Source organism: Micropterus dolomieu, linkage group LG09, assembly GCF_021292245.1.
Source record: "Micropterus dolomieu isolate WLL.071019.BEF.003 ecotype Adirondacks linkage group LG09, ASM2129224v1, whole genome shotgun sequence".
NCBI lineage: Eukaryota > Metazoa > Chordata > Actinopteri > Centrarchiformes > Centrarchidae > Micropterus > Micropterus dolomieu.
In genome coordinates this window covers 24,349,476-24,374,248 of record NC_060158.1, presented here as the reverse complement: position 1 = coordinate 24,374,248, position 24,773 = coordinate 24,349,476, and the positions used below count along the sequence as shown (strand labels likewise).

General features: G+C 40.8%; 1 protein-coding gene across 3 annotated transcripts in view; it reads left to right on the top strand.

Moving 5' to 3' along the window:
• The window catches only part of ctdp1 (CTD (carboxy-terminal domain, RNA polymerase II, polypeptide A) phosphatase, subunit 1), an 80,479-nt gene that overhangs the window by 3,829 nt on the left and 51,877 nt on the right, over positions 1–24,773 (top strand). For 2 of the 3 annotated variants that reach the window (XM_046057708.1, XM_046057709.1), the window contains exons 5-11: positions 1,519–1,669; positions 4,041–4,131; positions 4,593–4,759; positions 10,702–11,736; positions 14,800–14,941; positions 15,064–15,294; positions 18,471–18,624. In XM_046057708.1, the coding sequence (XP_045913664.1) occupies positions 1,519–1,669; positions 4,041–4,131; positions 4,593–4,759; positions 10,702–11,736; positions 14,800–14,941; positions 15,064–15,294; positions 18,471–18,624 (1,971 nt within the window). Of the gene's footprint in view, positions 1–308; positions 397–1,071; positions 1,201–1,518; positions 1,670–4,040; positions 4,132–4,592; positions 4,760–10,701; positions 11,737–14,799; positions 14,942–15,063; positions 15,295–18,470; positions 18,625–24,773 lie in introns of those variants that run through there. The other variant, XM_046057710.1, reaches the window with a different exon arrangement.

The window sequence follows — 24,773 nt, the reverse complement described above, 5'->3', positions numbered from 1 at the left end:
GGGAATAATTTTGCATGCCATATGATAACATGTATTTACAGATAAAAAAGGTGAGGCAGGAGGAGCTTAGAACTGCCAACAATCAGCCGAATCCCTTGCTAACTGGAGTATTTTCTGTGCTCACGGCAAACGTTTGCAAAAATCAAATCCGCTGCAAAGTCTCACACATTTGAATTTGCATGTTTGAGAAAAGCCGCTTTTCTTCTCAGTCGTACCTGAATTTGGTCATACCTACGTGATACACAGACCACAAAATGCATGACTCCCACTCTTTCCTTTTTTTCTCCCCCCCCCTCCCCCAGGCTGCAGGGCACGAATGGGAACCAGCAAACTCCCATCTCCACAGCAACCGTCTCCATGGTGCACAGTGTCCCCGAGCTGATGGTCAGCTCAGAGGTGAGTCATATGATGGAGATACGTGGAAGACTGGGGCTAATAGAGCAGATATACTTCATTCATTCCATTATAAGACGTGTGTGTGTGTGTGTGTGTGTGTGTGTGTGTGTGTGTGTGTGTGTGTGTGTGTGTGTGTGTGTGTTGCACTTGGAAGCACAGTGCCTCCAATCCTTGAAAGATATTATCCATGGACTAGTTTTGTGCAAATTTTCATGCAAAAAAAATGTTAAATAGTATTTAGTGGTGGAAAAAAATTATTTAAAAGCATTTGAACACATAATGATAATATCATAGTCATGCATAGGTCTAGGTTTCCACTGACAACCAGTTTAGAGTATGCAGTGAATATATGATCAAATACTGTACTATATTTTGGTGATGGTTGGTCAGTATCTTTCTCCCCTCAAAAATCAGGGTCAATGCATCTGACCATTATACAAAGTTGCATTCCTGGACTAGTTAAATTCAATCAAATGAATTACAACTTTACTACCAAGGATACACAAACACATGCACACATAGGGGGAAATAGTTCATCACAAAGTTTAAAAGAATCAAAAGATGTAAGCTTAATCCCATATGTGAAATTCTCGTAGTAAATAATGTATTAATAAATAATTGAACCTGAAAAAAGCACTGAGGTCATTCCAACAACATCTTCATTCTGTCCAACAGCAAGCAGAACAGCTAGGCAGGGAAGACCAGCTGAGACTGTACCGGAACAAAAAGCTGGTTCTGATGGTGGACCTGGACCAGACGCTGATCCACACCACTGAACAGCACTGCCAGCGAATGTCCAATAAGGTATTACTCCAACTTATGGCTTTTCTCTACTGTCCTCACCTGAAACCTGATTTCATGCATAAAGAATAAATGCCACATTACACACACTAGGCCTGGAATATGTGGAGGTTCCTTGCAAACAAACATATTAGATTTACATTCACTGTCTGTCACCAAAGCCCAAAGAAACGAGTTGAATGAGCTTCTGACTGTTTTCCTAGTATTTAAGAGAAGTTCTTCTTCAAAATTTTACTTTAAAAGATGATGTTAAGGCCTAAATCTGTGTTGGTGTTGTTTTGTACAGATTGTGTCATAGTTAACACTTGTTATTTCCTCCAGGGCATTTTCCACTTCCAGCTGGGGCGAGGAGAGCCTATGCTCCACACACGACTACGCCCACACTGCAAGGAATTCCTGGAGAAAATTGCCAAACTCTATGAATTACATGTCTTCACATTTGGGAGCCGCCTTTACGCGCACACCATTGCTGGTAATGGGTTTTATATTTCATCGCTCTTTCCCTACATCATAGGCACCGACTACATGAATCCATATAGTTCCATTAATATTAAAATGCAACAGTAAAGTAGCTAGGGTTTGACAGTGTAGGGAAACTCTTGAACATCTACCTGTACTGCCTGTTTGTGTCCATAAGAGGGAAGCGTCAGCTTGTCTTTTGTGTTCCAGCTGATGTTATGTTGGTTCACTGGTGTGAATCTAACGTCTCTGTGTGTCATTTGCGAGCAGCAGGGGTGCAACGTTGTAAAATTCATGTTAAGCCAGCTAAGTTTTTGCATCAATATTTTACCTGCCGAATTTGCAGGTTCACTAGACAATTCTTCCATTTCCAGCCCCCTTCTAGCAGCGGTTGGCTGTTGCTGTTGGTTTCCTCCTAAATGAAAAGAATTTTGTGATCCAAGGCTGGATTAAATTGAAATATAGGGAGTGTGTTTATGTGCTGTCTTTTTGGTATTCAGGCTGCAATCTTTCATTGTACTGTATATAATTGAAGCAGCCCCGGCCCAGTTCTGCCTCAGTATGATGAATGTTTAATGCATTGTGAACTGGATTTTACTACTGGCCCTTACGCAGGGGGGTCAGCATGTTTCAGAGCCCTGCTCCAGCTATTACAGCTTCTGTTGTGGTTAAAGGAGACGCTGGCCTGGTATGTGGTCTTGCCATGTTAATGGGTAGGGTAGGTCTCTATATCTACCCAAGGTTTCACCAAACCATATATTTCTTTTCAGACGTAGTAAGAAAGCCTGAGATTTTCAACGCTTGATTCTAGAACTGTGCGATATGACCAAAAAATTTATATCCTGATAAAAGTCATTTCATTTTCCAACAACGACGTATATCCCGATATAGAATTTGTTTTGTAAATTCAATGAAATATGGCATTTCTAACTGTATTATAAAGGTGGAGTAAGCGATTCTGGAGAAATCCAACACCATGACAAATACCATGATAGAGGGAACAACACAGCAAGTAATGTAACTAATGTGAGCTAGGTTTTGGATTAGCAAACTGACGCTACTTGCAGCTGCAAAGCTAACATGAGAGGACGAGACGGTCCCAGACAGCAGCTCCAGACAGCGACCCTCTCGCTATCCTGCTACTACAGCTAACATCACAACAGCAGCATGTCTTGGTGAACTATAAAGTAAGCTGTATGTCCGTAGTGATGTCCTAGTATTCTGGGTCATACCGAATTTCGATACCTAAGTACATTCACTATGGAATACTTTTTATACCTTCACTTGAGTAGAATTTTGGCGACTTTTATGGTAAACATAATGAAGTGAAGGAAAAGCTAGCTGTATTTAAAGCCAATCGTTTATTCAACGTGCGGGTAGATGTGAAGAGCCAGAGATTCTGTCCTTTGAGTGAAAGCTTCTGAATTCAACTCCTGCTCAGAGCAGCTCTTTTTTTATTAAGAGAAAAAAATAGCCAGCAAGGAGACCGAGCAAGGTGTTGCCATCAAGTCTCAATTATGATTCCTGCTGCTAATTGCTTTGTCTCACTGACCTATTTCTCCTAGTGAATTTAAGGGCGAAAATATGAGAAACAGGTGGTAGCTACAACACTAAAATTAAGGCTGAAATCGCAATTTTGTGCAGCTCCTGCTGTAAAAGAGCAACCATTGAGTGCAATAAATGTTCTTCTGGGTTTTGCATTAACATATTAGCCGAATTGAATTTTGTGGTTGTCAGCTTTTTGTTGCTTTACATTGCCTTCACCAGCAGATGGCGGTGTCTTGCATTTTATAAATGAACCTTTGAGTACTGAATAATGCTTCGGAACGCTTCGTTTGGCCATCACTACATGTCCATGGGCAAGTCATTTAACGCTACCTGACTGAGGCACACATGGCTGCCACTGCTGGATAGTGTTGTGTGGCTCGTCCATTATTTTTAATGCAAATTTCTTCCCTGGTGTGGAAGAGCGGACCGCGGTGAAGTTAGTTTCAAGTTGGATATTAGTTTTCCATTGGACATTTGATATCGATTTCCAATGTAAAACTAACTTCACCCCGGTGCAAAGCACCGTTACCTCAAAAAAATTTTACGGTAACGTGTGGAATTTGCGACGCAATGATATAAACGATAGATATTGTCATACTACTACTTGATTCTATGAGAAAATACTGGAGAAAAGGTGGTGAAAATGTCTTAAAACCATAAAAAAAACTATTTTACTTTTAGTTTTTATTCCTGTGTCATAGAAATGGTGTCAACATAAACCTTGTAAGTTTTAAGTGAAATACCTGCTGCGTGGCCTTGGAGAGGAAGTTTATGGTTTCAGACACAGCTGAATAGGCATTATGCTGAATATGCATGTTTTATCTTCCTTCTTGTAGGCTTTCTGGATCCCGAAAAGAAGCTTTTCTCTCATCGGATCCTTTCGAGAGATGAATGCATCGACCCTTTCTCCAAGACGGGGAATCTTAGGTGGGAATTGCCTTCTGCTAAAGATGACAGCTGAATCAATCAGTTTAATCTGTGGTGAACCTGCTCCCGTCCACTCTCTCTAGGCATCATTTTACTCTGTTTTGTTTTAAAGCAAATGGAGACAATTACCTTTTTGTAGATTAACTTACAGTAAGTTTAATTTGAGTTTCTTTCAAGGTGATCATGGGACAGTGTATTTGCTTCTGTAGACGTTTGTACCATGGGCAGTCGGTCTGTATTGTCAGTGATTGACTGTGACATCTCCATGCAAATACAAAACAAAATTGGACGGGTGATGTAAGAAATTGTAATTGCCCCTTATTGTGATTCATGGAAAAACACATCTGTCACTAAAACATCAGCAGGGCCAAAGGCTCGCACTGTTTATCTGAAGAAGTCTGGACATCTGTCAGAAAGCTCTGCAGTTTTTGTCAGTGTCTTGTGCATGACTTTCCTGACAGGAATCTTTTCCCGTGTGGTGACTCCATGGTCTGCATTATCGATGACCGAGAGGACGTGTGGAAATTTGCGCCTAACCTCATCACTGTGAAGAAATACATCTACTTCCAGGGCACAGGGGACATCAACGCTCCCCCTGGATCACGGGAAGCTCAGATGGCAAGGAAAGGTACGGTGCCTGCACATTTTTGAGAACACAATGCACCCTTAGAAAGACCAACATATCCACAAAGCTGCTGACAGTAAATGTAACATTGAGGGTCAGTTGGACGACCAAGAATGCGCTGTCCAGTGAGTAGCTTCCAGTGCTCTTTCCCCCATGAGAGGCACTTTTTTGCTGAAGTTAACAAGTGAGTCAGTCCAATGGATTCACTGATCTTGTGCTGCTGTGATAGGTTCTGAATTCTACACAGTACATTACTTCGTTGGAAATAGAGCCACATAATTTACTGTATCTCACTGACACTCAGCTTTGAAACTTGATTGTTAATTGAAGTCTGTGCAAACAGTAAAATGCAGTTTTAGAAGTTTAAATTGCTGAGGTGTTCTTGTTTACTCACTACTTGAATCTGCTCACCTTGTGTTTCCCTATACTTCACTTTTCCCCACATTTACACACAGCTACACCTCTCTGGTCTCTTACTGCAAACACACGGGCTTGCCCCGCCTCTACCTGTAAGTGGCTCCTCTGCTGACTTTCTCCATGAGCAGTATGTTTTATAAAGTTGGTGAAAAGATGCAGAACTCGTTTGGATTTTTCCACCCGAGATTCTCGTACTCGTTCTCAACATGTTTCTCTGGATAATGCTAAAATGGGCCGCTAAATATTCCAGGGCAGCCCACCCAAGTAAAGTCTATATGTGGGGAAACACTGGGCCTGTTAAGGAGGGTTGACTGGGGATTCAAGTGCAGACACAGAGTCAGATGACAAAGAAAACCACAGCGAGTCAAAAAAACCAAACACGTCAGGCGAACAAAGCAAAAAACGTGCCATATGCAGACGATCCGAGCAGAGCTGTTGTTTAAGGACTGCAAGATTGATTATAAAATGGCTCTCAGGTGTGCCGACGAGCCACAGGTGATCTAATAATTGGCCCACATGCACACATCCACCCACCATACTAGGGCTGAACAACGATGTGGTCAAATGAGATTTTCTAATCGCAAAGGCTGCGATTACTCTCTGGTCACATGACACCCGAGAGTAAAGCAGTCTGCAGAGGAAGCATCAACTTCGAACGTTACGCTGTATCTTGACTTGTTGTTGTACAATGACCTTAAGCTTGGCAGAAGCTGACACTACAGAAACTTTAGGGTCACACAGGGAATGAAAGTAGCAGCCGCCACCCGCTGGTAACTTGGTGGTGTTGGTGGGTGAAATCCGCCGCTTTGACAGACTGGAAAAATGCACAACAGAAAGACACGTATTGGGGCGATCGGCGTCACTTTGCTTTATTTTTATTGGCCAACTTTTGAATAGAATCTCAAACTGAGTAACTTTTGATGAGAGGTGGACTCATAAGAGGTTTGAACTGAGATAAGGACGCATTAATTGGTGGTTGAACAGTGGGTTTTGAAATTAGCGCTTTTTGTATAACACTGTGGTGAACTTAGTTTTTTTTGTGGTCTGTAGGTAGGCCTACCTGATGATAGGATATATACAGACACAGGGAAGACAGACAGGTGACAGACAAGAAACACAATGAAGGGAAAAACCGAACACACTGGGATCTGAGGGGATGGCACAGCCAGATCCTGACAGGGCCTCGGTTATTGTCTCATGTACATTGTGTGTGTGTAAATAGAAACCTACAGAAATATTGTTTTCAAATATCTCGTCAGTTGTGAGTTCTGTTTCTGAATTCTGTTTTTTTTAACCAAGGCCACTAAGAATTTTCTACTCTGATTGGCTGGCAGGTGAGGATTAATTTTTTGTAACCTGACACCTGTAGCCGCTTTCACACAGAGATCCCGCAATAAATAAGGAAAGAATGTTGGGAATGTTAGTAGTAACCGAGGCGGAACGATGTCTGTGTGAAAACAGCTCTCTCTGACCGCGTTTTGTTCTGTCATCTTCAGGCTCCATATCCACAGGGAGCATTTCAGAATAAGAGCGTTTTGCCTGCCCGATTTTGTTGATTTGGTTATCAGTGCTTGCTTTTGTGCTTCTGCTATGATTGAGTAGGCTACATAGTTAAATGGTTTCTTTTTTTATCTGTTTTAACAGTGTGTTTATTGTTGTTTTTACGATCAGAAATCAGCACAGGTTATTTTATTTTGAAAATTGACCGGATGAGCTCAGGCAGACACGGCGTAAGCGGATTCAGTCGAGGTAACCCGGAAAGCAGGAAAGCTTTGTAAAAGCACACACAGTTGCGGGTTTATCTCGCAATAGACGCTTTCACACAGAGATTCCGCAATAAACGTGGAAAGAATGTCCAGCCAATATGCCGCATTCGCTCATCCATACTGAACGAAATATTGTGGTGAATTTAATCCTCGCAGGGGTTTTATCGCTAAACAACTGCCAAGGGTTCACACACATTGCGATACCTAAATAAACACAAACCGCGATTACTACAGCTGAATGAACCCAAAGTAAACATTTTACTGTGATTTAATTGCAATAAACTGATCAAACTCATGCCGAAACAACTACAACATGATGCTAATTTTTAAAACATATTATATATAATTCATGCTTTGTCAGGTCTGTCAGCAGGACAACAACTTTTTTCGTTTGTTTTCTGAATAACTTTCGGATTGATTAGGGCTATGCTAACTTGTTCACAGTAAAGTACAACGATAGCTGGAAGAAAGTTACAGACATATTTTCTGAACTCACCAGGTAGTTAAAAATCCTCTCTTTTCTTTCTCCAAGCAATGTCCAGTTTTGTCCGTTTAAAAAAAAAAAAAAAAGAAAAATATGAAGTAGTTCTGGGTGCTCACCAACGCTAACAACAGCAGTGGAACCGGAAATGCACAGAAGCTAGCTGAAGCTCAAGTGAAGATAAATCAACCCCCTGCTCTGCGTGGTTCTCTCCAAACAGCACTCTGAAGCTGTTGGTGACATCCGGACAATCTCACCGCTGATGAGGTTTCACAACATAGCGTCATGCGAATTTCTCGCTCAAGTTGAAAAAATTTAACTCGAGCAAACCAGCGAATGTCGCAACAAATGCGTCTTTCGACACCGCCCGGAACAAATTCCTTTTCCCATTTTTGCATTGACTTTGTATGTAATCAAGCTGTGCGAAATGGTGGATTCGCTTCATTAGACTGTTAAAAAAAGATCACGACTTGTAACACAACAGCGTTGAAACGTCACTCCTGTTCCGGCATGCCGGCTGCGGCTTTTCACACAGACATTGTTCCACCACTGTTACTACCAACGTTCCCGGCTCAGAGGCGGATTAAATCGGACCCCCCTCTTCGGCTTGGTACCTTTCGCACAGCACAGCCAGCCGGCATGTTGGCGTAATAATCCCTGGACTCTAGCTTAACTTAAAACTGCCTTTTGGGGAGCACAAGAATCTTTTAACACTATATTGACATATAATACCTGAGTGAGTGATTTTAAAAAAAGCAAATTTTAGGGCCGTAAAAAACAAAACGATGAGCTGAAAGGCCTTAAAATGCTTCGTAGAGCTGAAGGGAAGTGCGGGGTCTGGTTATTATTCTTAGTGGGTTTATCACTGCAAGCGATCACTGTCATATTACACATAGTTATTTGGCCCATTAATATCAAAATATTGAGAAATATTGAGCAGAATTAAGTACACTTTAAAACATGTATGCCAATTTATTTTTGACTATAGAGGGTGGAAAGTATTTGGCATGCCATCATCCTTAACTAACTATATCTGTATATCTGTGTATATACTGTATCAGTATATACACAGTCGCTGTCCTGTAGGTTGTCAGCCAGTCCTGATTTTGAGATACTGCAACCAATGAAAGTCCCAGTGTTTTTGACCATGTACTAAACACTTGTTAAAAGTTTTGCCCACAGTTTAATTTACTGCATTTGTATTCTGAAGACTTGTTCACTGGCCTGCGCCTGCTCTAGCGTGCCATGCCGCCTCAGATTATTTAGCTGCCCCTTTCCTGTCCATTCAGCCCTGTGGTTCCAAGTGATACAGTGCGTTTCTTTGAACAAGCAATCACTGATGGAGGGGTATGTTAGCAGAAGTGACATCTTTCTGTCTAATTCAAAAGCGACAGGATGCTTTGCCTCCAAAAAACATCATTCCTGTTTGTTTGACTGTGTCAGTATGACTGTCTTGTGGGTTGTTCTGTGTTGTTGACAGGTCATCACATGACAATATTATTTCACGCTCAAATAGTCACTTGCGCTGGAGTGACTCAGTCTATCCAGAGGACTGTGATTCTACACCAAGAGGTGTTTGCCAACGCGGACAGCCAGAGCAGCCATTTCTGAGATAAAATCTGGGTTATCCCCCGGGTAGAATTTACCAGCGTGGAATGTTGGGAAGGTTATCGCTAAGAGGTTTATAATCACAGGGTCACACACCTTGCTTGCTTACTGCTAAGTAGTTTGCATGGTGGAAAGGGTTTTTGAAATGTGGGTTCTGAATGTTACCTGAATGTGTCTGTATTTTGAAAATGTGTTTTATGTGACAACTAATGGTCAGAGCTGGTGAAGATTAGTTTGTTTAAACCCTGAAAATGACAGAATGTAGTAAAAGGTTATCGGAGAAGTCAAACATCTAAATGAATACACAAAAGGAGTGTAAAAAGAAAAGTTACATGCATTGTCTTTAACGTCCTCCGCCTTTTACCTAAAAGTATTATTACTAAACATCATCTTTGCAAGTTTCCAGTTCCAATTGTCAAATCAAAAAATACATAAATAAAAAAGACATAATGAAACAAATAATCATATGAATAAATTGTGTGAAATATATAAATGAATCAGCAATTGGTGATCTCTTCCCTTTGATGCTAACTAAATAGGAATAAATAGGAATCATTCTTTGGTTCCGCAGATGTTGTGAGGAAGCTTTTGACCATGCAAACACCATAGGCATTAATATTAATGATGATAATAATAATAATTAATAAAAATTAAAAAAAGACTTCTGGTAATAATAAAGACTAGGGCTGCAGCTAATGATCATTTTAGTACTCGAAGCTTCTACAGATTATTTCATTGATTCATCAATTAAGTAGTACTTTTGATTGGCGGCAGCAGAAATTCATGGCCAATTCGGAAATTCATAGTGTGTCATACAGCTAACATCAGATCAACAGACCAACAACCAGACAACTGCTTTACCAACACAAACCTCACCCGAGTGCTGTACAAGTTATACTAAGGTGCAGCTCCCCGACACCCAGTTAACTCACGAGTATGACGCTACAACCCAAACTCACGGCCCAACCAGGAGAACAACAAACGCATTTTCAGCTAAGGACTGCGGCTTACTTTGGCTAGCCTTCAACTCAACAATCAATCATGATTTCAGTTAAATGCTAAAGTTGCTGTGACTGATGCCTTGTCTGTGGTCTGCTGGCAGAACACCGGGTGCTTTCAGACCAGATGCCGTCGTGCTGTTGCGGTAACTTTAGGCGACATAAGTTTTGTTTTACGGTGGACAGACTGTGACATTACAGAGTTGTTCTTTTCTTTAGCTTGAAATAATCCCTTCACTTTGCAAACAGCGCCATCATAATCACGTCGTGTTGACACAGCGTAAGCAATGCAAAGAATTTTGTCGATGCATTTTAGTAATCAAATTAATCGATTTAATCAATGAATCGTTTCAGCCCTAATCAAGACTTTTGATAGAGGGCACTTTGAAATAAATCATATAATCCTATAAAACCTCTGGTATTATGCAAATAAGGATAAAATAACATTTTATAATAAAGAGTTGAGTTTGAATACTTTCTTAAATAATTTTCAGCTTCATGTTTTCCAGAATTTGCTCATGTTCACTCATATTTATTTCATAATTGTTGTTGTTTTGATAACACTTTGCTTTTTGGTTGTCAGGATGGGAAAATCTGATCTAAATTGACCTGATTGACACCTTTTGATGCATGTATCCTTGAATATTGTGTGATTGCCTTGTCCTGTTCCATCAGGAGGCCCGTCAAGTCGACCAGCAGAGAGCACAGAACCAGCGGGGACACTTGGTGCCGATGAGCAAAATAACGGCCCCAGGAAAAGGGCAGGAAAAGACAACAACAACATTTCTGGAAAGGAAGAGTCCACAACACCTCAGTCTTCTCAGGGAGTACCAACAAATGAACGGACTCACCCCGCGGAGGTTGCAGAGGACGTATCAGGGCAAGGTAAAGGGTCAGAGACTGAGGCAGAGTCTGGGGTGGGGTCGAGGGAAACTCAGGTCGGTGACAGAACAAATGTTAAGGAAGGTGATAGCAACAGGACACTGGTCACACAAGAGGCACAGGACAGCGCAAACTCCTCAGCGCCGCACCACGAGTCCAATAACTTAGACTTTGACCTTTCCAGTGACAGTGACAGTGACTCTATTACAGAAAAGCCTCCCTCATCAGAGAGCGAAAGTGAAGGCAAGTCTTGTCAGGCAAAGAAATCTGGTCAGGGAGGAGTCACACAAGAGCTTGGTGATGGTGATGGGGCAAGGGAAGGGGAAACCAGCTCTGATACAACAGAACCTTCAGGAGTTCTTCCCCCGGACCCCGAGCTGGGGAATGGCTGCTCCGATAGGAGAGAGCCAGAAACAGAGTCCCAGAATAGCGAGCAATCCGGGGTCACCATGGGGGAGGAGCTGCTGGACCAGAGCATGGAGGACGAGGACGAGGAAGAAGATGCTGATAACGACCAGGACGATCACCTGATCTACCTGGAGGAAGTGCTGGAAAGGATCCACGCAGAGTACTACGCACGTTACGAGGCCTACCTGAGGAAGGAGGCCTCTGAAACGCCGGACATCCGCAAAATTGTCCCAGAGCTGAAAAGCAAAACACTGGAGGGCACGACGTTAGTTTTCAGTGGCCTGTACCCGACCAACTACCCCATGGAGAGGACCCGTGAGCACTACCATGCTAAAGCACTGGGGGCCAAAATTGGGAAGAATCTGGTTCTTAATTCCCAAGATCCGAGTCGGACAACACACCTCATCGCAGCAAGAGCTGGTATGTAGAAATGTATGTATGCTTTTGACCAAGCATTCAACTGTAGCCTTAGCGTAGCAGTGTCAAATTTGACAATTAATTGTTCTGTCTAAAGTTGCATAATTCTCAAATATAGTTTTTATTTTTATTTTATAGTCCTCCTTAGAGCCTTGGATTTTGAGGACTGAAAGTGAAATACTTTAGTTCTTTTTCTGATCTGCCTTTTGCTGATGACGGTTGAGGTAGTTTTTAGTGGTCATGTGCTGGAACCTTTCGTAACTGATGCAAGCCATGGTTTGCAAATGAGGCTAGAATTTAAGAAGGGTCATGCAAGGCTTGTTTAAATGCCGGGCTTACTGAAATGTTGGCAGATTTGTGAATTTTGTGAATCTTGTGAAACTTTGGCTGAGCAGAGATAATTGGCAGTACTGTAAATGTCATAAATGGCATCACAATTAATGTATCAGCGAGGTCAGCCATTCCAGGAGGCCGTGTGCCAGTATAATGAGCTCCGGTTAACATATGGCAACAAGGGTGTACCCCGCTGTGGAGACATTGAGAATTTCAGACAGTATGTCCTGAAATTCTTACATGCCTCTCCGGAACAAATCTAACAACCAACTAACTAATAACAAATATATAAACTAAAATGAAAATCGGTCAAATAAATAAAAATGAAACAGTGAAAGTATGAACTTCATCGTTAAGTGTGAGCTTCAAAATGACCAGTACATAACATATGCAAGCCTAAGGATTATACCTTACTGAACACAGTCTGCAGTTTCTGTGTGTAAATCTGGGATCACATTGTTTTCGGGTTCCTGTCCGACCAACCAATTGTGGATCTGGACCTCCTGTACTCCGTAACCTCCTTTGGAGTTCTCCTGCGCACTAGTGACTCCTTCCCTGTAATTAGGCCTGCTTGACTGACAGAAACACAGTTCACTGTATTCTGACATTAGAAACCCATGCTGCTGGAGGCTGTGTGTGTGTGTGTGTTTGTGTGTTTTCATATGGAGGCTAGTTTTGCACTTGTAAGGCTTAAATTATGCTGAAGTTGAAAATAATGTTTTGCTTTGAGTGTCTATCAGGCCAGTGGTTTACTAAGCACCCATATCACATTACTGTCATGAAGTGTTCCTGCAGTCGGCAGAGACGTGTGTCACACCTTCGTACATTTTCTGGTAGTTCATGAGAGACAAACAATACAACAAAGGACTCTTCTGCTTAAATGTCAAAGCAGCGTGTACCTTGCTCAGAAAATACAATTTTAGCTGAAGAGCACCAAAAGTGAATTCTCTCCCGTATAGCTACCAATCCAGTTTACCTTCTGAAAACAAGCACAGGAAGTGGCACTGTTGCCTTGGGAACCTGCCAAAGCAGAGAGCAGCACTTGGCAATCACTCATCAGGAGAGAAAAATCAGCCAAAGATGGTGTAAGGGCTACACGAGCAGAAGGCCACTCAGTCTGGAAAGAGCTGCTGGATAGGCCCATTGTGTTGTAAGCACATGTAACAGCTATTCATCTTGTGCATTTCACAAAAATACATACCTTTTTATATGTTTTCTTTACTATCATCTTTCACAGACTATTCATTCAGTGAGTGGTTACAGATATAATAAGGCTTTTTAACTTTTGCACTTTTAAAAGCAGGAGGTCTTGAAGCTTCATTCACAGGTAGACTGATGATAGAAAAGGTGTTCTTTATTTTTTTTATGATAAAGCACTTTTAAAAAAAAAATAGAAAATTGTTTTAACATATTTGGCTCTATGGATGGTAATGTCCGTCTGTCGGTCAAACACTTTGATCCAATATCTTAAAAACTAGACGGATTGCCATTGGATTTTGAATTGTCAATTCTGTGGCTGTGTGGGTGGAGTCAGATATACCTTCAGAAAAAATAAAGTTAAAGTCCGGTCAAGCTTTGTAAACAAGGAGGAGCGTTGCCCACGTGAGAGTAGTAGCTGTAGAGTAAAACCTGTTTGAAAGGAGACATTCACAATAAATGTACTGCAACAATGCAATCATTGTAAATTGACACCTATTAATTAGTATTATAGGATTTTCATAACTTACTATTGTAATGCATTTATTGTGAATTGTAGTAATTGTACATTCATTTAAATATTTCTACATACATATTTGCATTATACATCACATTCATTGATTCAATATGCAATATTTTCTTATTGAATTGTTATAATTTTATTCATCCACCATGATTACACACTCTTTCTGATGACAAGATCTGCTTTAATTGTAAAAAAAAAAAATAATAATAATAATAATAAAAAAATTCAGAAAAAACAAAACAAACCACGGACAAAAAACTAAACTTTTATATTTTATTTTATAGGGCCCTACTAAATACAGCCTCACTGAGGTGCTAGCATGGCTGTATGCTCTGAGCCACGATCCTCTGTGTCTCAGTGAACATGCATCAAGGGTAAACTGAAAAATGTTTCTTGTTTTCCAGCTCATTTAATTAGCTTTGCTGTCCAAGTTAATGAAAAATACTTTAAAGAACCTCCCTCTGATCAGTTTTCCAGTTCATGGCAAGCAGCACAACAACAACACAAAGCAGACGCTGGATACTGTACACCAACTGAACAGGAAAATGTGCACAAACAGTTCTAGTCAACATGTGAACAAGCATGTGATTGTTAGCCACGCGTGGTTTAAATATCCTTGAGGTTAATGAGCTGCTAGACTTTCATGTTTCAAACATCAATAAGGCTTATTCAAGCAGAAACACTACTCTGTCTGGATTTAACCAAACGAAACATGGCTTTTTGGATTTCTAAGAAAACTATTGAGTTGGTGAGTAAAAGGACGGTGACTCAGAAAGACATCTTTCCTTTTTATCTAATATTATTAACCAATCAATGACTTTTTATTTTCTCTTCCAGGAAAGTCGGATGATTGATCTGACTTATTCAGAAGACCCAGAGAGAGAGTGTGTGTGTGTGTGTGTGTGTGTGTGTGTGTGTGTGTGTGTGTGTGTTTTTGCTAGTAGCTTTTAATTGAAAGGTCAAAAGCTATCCTCCGTTTGACCTTGTCCCCCTTCATTCCTGTCACCCAGGCACCGAGAAGGTTCGTCAGGCACAAGGCTGCAACCACCTCCATGTTGTCAACCCCGACTGGCTGTGGAGCTGTCTGGAGCGCTGGGAGAGGGTGGAGGAGCAGCTCTACCCGCTAAAGGAGGACTATTCCAAGACGCCAAGGTGAAGGAGCAATGTTCTTACAGGCCACCTACAGATATTGCTAACATATTGACTGCAGTCTTTGCAATAACTCTTTTCTAAAGATGATTCCAAACCGGAGATCTTTTTCTTGTCTGTTGAAGGAGCAACAGTCCAGCGGCGATCCCTGATCATGTGGGCTCCCTGCAGAAGCCTATTTTCAACCCAGCTGCCATCCAGTACAGGCCTCCACCTCCAGCCCCTGAGGTTCGGACCTACGACCCCGTCACAGGGAAGCTGATCCGCAGGGGCCCTCAGCTGTCACGGCCGCTACCTTACCCCCAGGCGTCAGGGTCTTTAATGCTCTCTGATCACAGAGACCAGTCTTGTGTCAGGTGAGAACATAATGAGCAGTGCAATATTATGATAAAAATATGAGATATAAAACTAGATATTGTGTGTAAGTTAATTTAATTATAATATTCATCTTGATATTGAAGATAAGGCACTTTTTTTGTGTTTACTGTTGCACTGTTTGCAAAACCATGCCCATGGCAAAACCATCAGAAATATGCTAAAAGTCTAGGGCGGTTTCACGGTATTACAGTTGAGATCCTCGGGCAGAGGTCTGTTGTCTGTTCCAGAGTCTCGACTGAAAACTAAAGGGGACAGAGCGTTTGCTGTCAGGGCCCCGAGGCTCTGGAACAGCCTGCCCGAGGAAATCAGGTCGGCTGAGTCAGTGAACTCAAGTTCACTCTTAAAACATACTTTTATAGGAGAGCCTTTCCCGATCTTATTTGACTTTATTTTATCCCTTTTATTTTATTTATCTTAAACGTGTATTTTAGTCTTTTCAATGTTTTCTTGCTTTTATCATGTATTGTTTTTGTATTATTGTCTTTTGGGTATTATTGTCTACACATGTTAAAGCACTTTGTAACATGTTTTTGAAAAGTGCTCTACAAATAATATTATTTATATAATAATTATTATTACAGTTTACCAGGATTTTTAGAATTTCTGACTGTGTGACTTTCAGTACCATCAAAAATACAGATGCTCCTCTTTCTATGAAACTTATATGGAGATGCTATATCGAGCTGATGTAGTGTACGACCTCATCGTAGGCGGGCAACAGTGCATTGAACTGCCTAACACAACCTTCAATGCGTATTTTTCCCCCAACCAGCGAATTAGTCCAACACATAGTGGAAAAACAAAGTTCAGAGCTTAAAAAGGGAAACACCTCCTTATCGCCGCCCTTTATAGAATTTATTGACATCATGGTGATTTTTCTGTACCTCCGTGGGACTTGGCCAATACCTACAAACAGACAGACAGTTTTTATGCTTTTCCTCATTGTTACGGGATTTTTGTGTTCCACGCAGGCCGCATGTATAGACTTCTGCCGTGCATGTGGGTTCCAACAGAAATGTTTTATACTCATACAGTCATAGAAATATTTGATTTTCCAGGCATGTCCTTGTTTAATTTCCACCTACAGTTTGAAGCTTCACTGTCCCTCAAAGTCACCTCTGTTCTTCCGCTCCATTTGTCATTCTTCTGTCAGTCCCAGATGCTAATAAGGAGGGTGTCCTCTCTGTGTGCATTTGTTTGTCATTGGTGAGCCACAGAGAGGCTTAAAGCCTAAGCATAAAGCTAACATTATCCATCTCATTACTGGACCATCACCATGATTAAAAATGTTGTAAATTGAATAAGTCTTTGATGATACTCCTAATTAATAATCACAAGCATAAAATTGGCCCATATAAATCACAGATTAGAGACACTGTGGAGTTTTCTGGAAGTTGCATGCACAGCTTGGATTTAATCATCAAAGAAGATCTGTTCATTTAAGCACTGCCAAGTGGAAGTAAGAAAAGTTCCTCTTCCACTTGCATGAGATTTACATCTAATGTGCCCTTATTATAGAGAAGAAACCATTGCACTTGTCATCGTTGGTTTCCAGTCTGTCTCTTTTGCCCCGTTACTCTACATCCGCAAATTGTCTTTTTTGTGAAAGATTTGCCTATTATGTACAGTGTTTGCAAATGAATGCAATTCCTGTGAAGATTTACTGTTAACAGAAGAATGTATTTCAAAGCAAACATTACAGCTGACTACAGGGTGTGAAATTGGCACCAGCCAAATGCTGGCAAATTAATGACAGTGGCTGGTAGATTTCAGACAGAAAATAATGATTTACTATTGAATGGCTTGTGAATGAGCATCTGTCTGTCAGTGGCTGGTAGATGTTCACATTTTAAAAAGTTAATTTCCCACCCAGGCTTTTTTTTGTTATGAAAAACAAAACAGAAAACGAGTCATTATAAAGTTCTTTGTAAGAGTATGTTAGGAAGTATTAATTTTCAGATGTGTCTTTATTGACTCACTTAATGACAGAGCTGTCTGTTTAATCAGGTAAATGTATTAATTGATATGCTTGGCACAAAATGGCCCTCATGTGATTTCGGACATAATGTACTTTCAGTCGATCCGCCAGGATCAATACAATTAATCCATTAATCCTGGCGGATAGGCTGAAAGTACAGTGTGGACTGGACCCAACAACAATCACATGGATTTTGGACTTCCCCATGGGAAGATCTCTTGTCAGATGTGCGCTTTAACTCTATTGGCACGCCATGGAGCAGTGTGCTGTCACCCTTTCTATATATTTTATAAACCAATTGTTGTCATAGCAGATACCCTGGACACCATATAATTAAATTTGTCGAACAGCTAGCTCTGAAAGACTTTTCGATTGGTGTGAAGCCTCACATTTAAGTCTTAACATATCAGAGAAAGAACTGATTTTAGATTTTAGATGTGATGCTCCACCACTCACTTTATCCAGGATCAGAGGAGAGGAGATTGAGGTGGTGACAGATTATCTAGAGTACCTTGGTCTTAGTATAGATCACAAACTCTCCTGGGACCAATGTGCTGATGCTGTTTTTAAGAAGGGACAACAGCCCATTTACTTCCTCAGAAAACTGTTAACAACAAAATTCTTAATTTGTTTTTCAGATTCAGAGCATCCCATGTTATTGTATTGCATGTTGGTATGGACATTCCAAAAATGTCTATATTGCCATACCCTGTTCCTGAAAAGGCTGACATGGTCTGTAGGGATACATCCCATCCACTTTAAGTGGAGTTCCAGCCACTCCCTTCTGGTCAGCGATATAGATACCCCTAGATTAAAACCAACCGTGCAAAAAGCTCATTTATATTGATGGCAGTAACCCAATTACATAAGAGACGGTAGACAAGGAGAGTCTAGAGCATGTGGAATACACTGAGACAGCAGTTTAAAGCTCAGTTATTGACATGCACTTTAAATGCCCGTTGGACTAGGACGACATTTATTTGTCATTTTATCATGACGGCTAGACGATCTTAGATTATTGTAGCTTCTGTTCGTTGATGTGTTTGTTTTCTTGTGTTGTGTCGATATGTTGTTGTTCTGCTGCACCCCAAATTGTCTCTCTGAGGACAGTTTGGAAAGTTTTCTAAGTCGAAGTGTTGTATGGTTTTTTATTTGTTTTTTTTTTTTGTACCTCAGGGGAACTTCAAAGGGTCAGCAGGACGGTGTGGCAGGGCCCAGCCAAGACAACGAGCAGCCAGGGCCGTCTCGTCGGAAACGACAGCCGAGCATGTCAGAATCTATGCCTCTGTACACACTTTGCAAGGAGGATCTAGACAGCATGGACAAAGAGGTAAGGAAGGGGGGAACCATTACTACTACCTTTTTTAAGGCTTTAATTGATAAGCAGTTGCATCGTGTGTTGACCAAGGTTTGCAGTCATGTGCTGTACAGCAACATCTTTATAAGATCAGTGTTATGGATATTTGTGCGGTGAGGCGGTAAAGGTTTTCTCCTGAGGTTTTTGTGGTGATGTTTCAGGTCTGCTTCCATCCTGTGCCTGAGTGCAGTTTGCCACACGGTTAATGCTTTCATTTGTCAGTACACACATGGATATGTTAGTAGGGCTTGGTTTCTATAGATCAGATCTCCCTGCTTTGTCTTGCGAATATGAGAGGGTGTACAGGTATAAATTTGAAATTGCAATTTAGTACAATTAGTGATGCAGTCTAATAGACTGGTTTTGTCAAATGTTAATGACAGAAATAATGTACATTGAGACCTCTATTCTGATTAAAAACATGACATATGCTATCATGTCTGTCTACTTTCTGCCTTTGATATTTTTTGCCTCCATTGCAAGGCAGGTTGAAGTGATTACTAATGTCTGGGAGCTCCTGCCTGGATAATACACTTTAATGGAGTCTGAATTCTGCTAATGCTTCAGCAGGGGGAAATGTGCAAAGTGGATCCTGGAGATCTGTCTAGAGCCTCTCGGCATGTGATTATTCCGAAGAAAGGGCTTTGTGGCTTGTTCACGTGGGTCATGACATGTGACCAGTTATGGTAGAGGTGAGGTCACGTGTTAGCCAGTGCCAATTATTTTGTCTCTTTTTCATATAATGGGGATATCTCCATGGAAAGCTGTATTTGTTGCCACTAAAGTTCTCTTATTTTTCCCTTAAAATTACCTAAAAGCGAACAGTATGCAATATTGCGGACTGTATATATTAAGTACTGTATGTGATTTTGAGTCTGATTTACTATATATTATAGACATCATAATCCTGCACAAATCAGAAACACATTGTAATGTGTAAGGGTAAATAACAAAGTGGCTTTGTCGCTTTCTCTTCCTAAACCTTTAGATAGAACCCAAGTTATAAATCCTGAAAGGAAATTAGACTTTGTTGGGGCTAGTTAAATTTAATTGAATGATCTGGCTGTCATTGTGAATGGTCACACTGCAATGACTAACCGACTCCTGTTACTTGGATACAAAATAGTCCGCTGTCAGTTATTAACTCAATTGATTTTTGAACTTAAGTAACTCTGTAGCTGCTGGCGACAGCTCAGTGTGAGAACTGCTGTGCCATGCATTCTTGGAAATAGGCTTATTTTTCATTTTTCTCTCAAACTTATGTGTTTGAAGAAGGTGCATCCCATATCATCTAAACATTGCTGACCTACAGTATTACCCAAGCCAACAGCTATTTAACATTTCAACATTTCTTTATATCCAAATCTCTTAGCTTTCAAGATGCTGTGTGATAAAATCTATTTGTTGTTTGAGGATGAAGTTAAGACACAATCTATTTTGTAATCATGCTAACTTATAAAAATAAAGAATGATAATTGTCTGATACTCATCTTTGGGGGTAGGTGAGCATGCTGTACGCCACAGTCTCTGATTTGGTTTGACCACTGTAGGGCGCAATCTCACAATTTTGTGATTCTACACATATTGGCTTAAAATATTGAGAACTGACTGTTCGCTAAGGCCAATTACAGCGCAGTAATAGGAGGACTGGGAAGACTCGCTCTAAGTGAGGTCTGACACTTTCATGGCTGCGCTTCATTGACTCGTATGCAAAAGGCTTTGTTTCCAGCCTTTATGGTCAAACGCTGTTCGATAGGCACTTGTAATAATTACAATCGCTACTCAGAGAGGGTGAAAGGAGTAGCAGGATTTATTCCTTTTCCAAAACCTAAAACAAATCCAGAAAAATGTAGGCTGTGGATTGTTCCTAATGTAATGTTAGTTAGATAACACTACCAAACTTTAACTTACTAACATTACTGAATGTAACGTTATATGGCCCTAATGCCTTGGCTTTTTAATTATTGTAATAGTGAATAGAGGGGAGGACCATTCTAGCCTCTCTATGACCTCTTTCACCTTACCCCCTTCCATCATGTCTCACTACATTCACACGTAGGACTCTGGGCGGGCGGGCAGGCTGCAGGGCGTTTGGTGGGTGGGGCTGCTTTATTGCGGCCTCGCCCTTCTTCCTCCCCCGCTGGCCGCCCCTCAATTTTAATTACACATTAGACACAGAGTGCTTGGGGGGTGAGAGGGGCATGTTGGGAGGCTCCACTACCTGCTAGTTGTGGAGTGCCCGCGTCGCAACTACCCTCCAATTTTAACGGCACCTTAGTTACTACGTACCTCATCTTTACTCCGCCATACAACCCTTCACAAACCATGACATGCGGTCAGTCTGGGCCCTGCTCTTCCACGAGTTTTGCCTTTTTTGTCTGCATTGCGTTGTCGATTGCCATTTGGATGGTCGGGGGGGGGGGCTTTGTTGGTCGGAGTCTTCCGCGCGCACACACAGAGTCTCAAATATAGACACACACATACAGAAACACACACACACAAACAAATTTCGGTTGTCCCTGGTAGAATTATTGTTGATGCTTTACTTTGAGTAGTAGTCATGGCAGTGCTGTGTTGTTTATTTATTTTGTTTGACTGTTTTGCGTTTTCATTTGCCTCTCTGTTGTTTTCTTATGTCAGCTGTTCATAGCTGCTCTTCAGCTGATTGTCTCTTTGTTTTTTTTGTTTGTTGTTTTTCTCCTCCCCAAGCACAATATGGTTTCCAGCTCCTCATACTCTATACCAGGCTGCTGGGCAGGACAGGTTTTTAAAAAATCCGACCGGTCTGACAGTTTGTTGGACCAAGCAACAGTAACTAAGGGGGGCGTGGCTTAGCAAAGTGTCAATTAAGCCAACTTTAGCTTTATGAGTTGGTTTAAAGTGAGGCCTCCATTTGATGTTTTATCCATGTTTCCAGCTTACTCGTCTTAAAACAATAATTTTAACTTCTTAATGCTGTAACAAAATGTCTAATGTTGCTCGCAGTAGATCGCTACTTTTCAGAGACTCAAACAATGGTTTTGAAACAAACCTGGTAGCTGCATCTTGATCCAGATATGCCGACAATTTGCTATTGTACAGTACTGGAAATAATCTGGTGGTCAATAGCGATTGGCTGCGCCCACAAAGGTCAGCGCTGTTCGGGTCAAAGTTCAGCAGATTTGAACATTGAATAAAAGAGCAGGACAGAGCCACAAATGTTAATCTCCACTTCAGTACAGTAGCTTCCTGGACCAGCTTCCATACAGTGGTGAATAACTGTGCTATTGGACAGAGCTTTTTCTTTAAAAATATATTTTTAACATGCATTTCTTTTTGATAAATGACACAAAAGAGTTCAAGGTATTTGGTAACCAAATGATCCTCTCTTTCTCGATGGGAGATCATCCTAAGTTCAGCTCATGTGCAGCAACTATGGCAAAAGCAGGACACATTTTCAGCTGCAGGAAGCAAACTGGAAATTGTGTTTCTATTATTAATCTGGAAATAGTACATTATGTCAGTGGTTGGGTCAGGCCTTTTGTATGACTTCATACAAAAAGCCTGAAAAAGTTTTTTTTTTTCTGACCCCTTTTAAAGGAGAATATGGGCATTTTAAAAGGACAAAGTGATATTTGAAAAGGTTAACAATATGTTTTGACTTTGGAAATGGACGGCTCTGATTCATTGTTGACCATATGGATACATTTTATGTGTTAGTGCAAGAGCTGCTCAAGCTACTCATTGATGAACAACCCTAGGAGTAATGGATCTCAAATGGATTTTTTCCCCCCACATTTGAAATAATGGAGGTTTCCTAACTGTGTAAGGGTTGGCCTCTAACGAAGATGTGCCAAGTCATGATGACTAGATGCCGCTAATGTGGTCATTATTCATCTTCTGTGAACCCTTACAGAGACCTGATTTGATCTGTTTTCCTCTGTCATCACTCTCAGGATAGGAGGAGGTTGCCAAAGCTACTACATTTTCATGTATCTCATATTACAACCACAGAGGCCTTCCCTTTTAGTTGCAAAGCACTGTGCTTTTGTGTTTTTGTTGATCAGCACCATTGTGCAAAGAAATTGTTATGGCAGCATGGACCTAACATTAATTTACAATCCTATTTAAATGCCAATATCTTGCTAATGTAGCACTATCATTGTTAAAGATCGAGTTGGATAATGAGGTGTTCAGTGCTCACACCGGGCATTGTTCCCAAAAAGCCATGATTATTTTGTAAATGTGACATTTAGAATGCTTGAGCATAAAGCTGAGTTAAGTTCACTGGTGAGCGGAGAAGACTTCATCGTTTTTTGTTCCATCTGGTTGTATAAAAGGCACTGACCCCTCTACTGATTCAGGCCAAGCTCCTTTTTTTTTTCTTTTTTTTTTTAAAGCTTAAAAATACTTTTAATGTTGTAATATATTCAAAATGAAAATGTCAGGCATAATTTCAGGCCCTCATTTTTAATGTATCAATTGTTACTTGAATTATGCATGGCCCTGAAAGAACCTACCTGAATGAACTCCCACATTTAAGACCTGACCTGAATGACCTCAACTGATACTGACAAATCTGAGACCAGAAACGGACCAAATTATGGACAGTTATCTCGCCCGGCCCATGCTCTGTCTATTTCCCTCTTCCCTAGGCCAAAACATGGCATGCATCCACATAAGCAAGTGCCACAGTCAAAGAGAGACTTTTACAACTTTTACAGCTGCAAAACTGCTCTGAAAACACTTAAACTAACAATTACACCAACATCTATGTAAAGCCATAACTGCTAGAAATGGAAAATGCTTAGTCACATGGCAACTAATGCTAGTAGCTTATAGCTATGCTAGCCAACATTTAACTTAGTTTTCTACTTAATTTGCAAGAAAACAAAAACACAGCATTCATGTACTGCTTAAAGCGTCTAAAATGTGATCAAATAAAATACCCGTGGACAAATAGTGTCCAAGACAACAATTTTAAATGCACTCAAACTGAGGACGGAACTGCGATGAAACATTTTAATAATCACTAAATATTCATGCTCACAGTATACCAAACAAATCAAGTTGAAACTACTTCAAAATGTGCCACAAATCTTTGGGGCTGACCGTAGCATTTTACAGCAGCAGGCCCAAACAGGTTAAGTTTTATGTACATCCATATATCCAGTGAATATTTAAATAAAGATGAGTGGAGAAGTCTGTGTGAAAATAGAACTGATTTGAGAGAGACCACTACCAAGGCTCAGGAATTTCTGTCATGCTATTATAATTTGGAAGTAGAACCATATACTTTTTGCAAACATAACTAAATCCTTGTGCAACATCTTTTGTACTGTAGAAGAGTAAAGAAATTGACTCGAAGGAAGGGTCCTCTGTAGATACACTGTATTTCAAATGTCATCCTCCTCGGACTGCTTTAGCTAAAGGGCAGCCTGTGACGTTCTTAAACACTAAATCTACAGGGCAAAGGAAAAGAACCAGTCTTAATTGGCTGGAGCAAGGTACACATCTGAGTCAGGTAGACAGCCTCACATTTAAATGTCACCAGTAGTTACATGGTGGTATGTGTCAGTTTACGTGGAGCAACATGTGCAGAGTTGCCCAGAATCACAGCAATGTACCGACTGGGTGACCTTTCTTTAAACTGCCGTTCCCCTGGTGGCTGTGTGATGGATGGAACTGGCTGGATTCTTTGTGATTCACTTAACTTTCATTAACACTGCAATGCACCATATGGACTATCATACCAATACTTTTGTTAGATATTAAATCAAATCTCTATCAGTTACCACACAGCCTCACCTTTGTCCATTTTGCCTTCTATGGTGTTTAATCCAAAGTACTCCAGCACATAATTACTCAGATGGTTTGCTGTCATGGTTATTTGGTCAGCACATCATGGCATGCAATGGGTCAAACTGGCATATTTAATATTTAACCATACCTTCAGTGGACTTAACCTGTTTTAGTGGCCAATTCTTAACCATACCTCAGCTGTACAGAGGTTACATTGAAGAAATCTGACAACTGTGCCCCATCTTCAGGGAGACGTTGAGACTCCACTATACAGGCAGGCAAAGCAAGACAATTAACTTAAAACAGCTGATAGCTTCAGACTGTGGAGATTATAGCCAGTG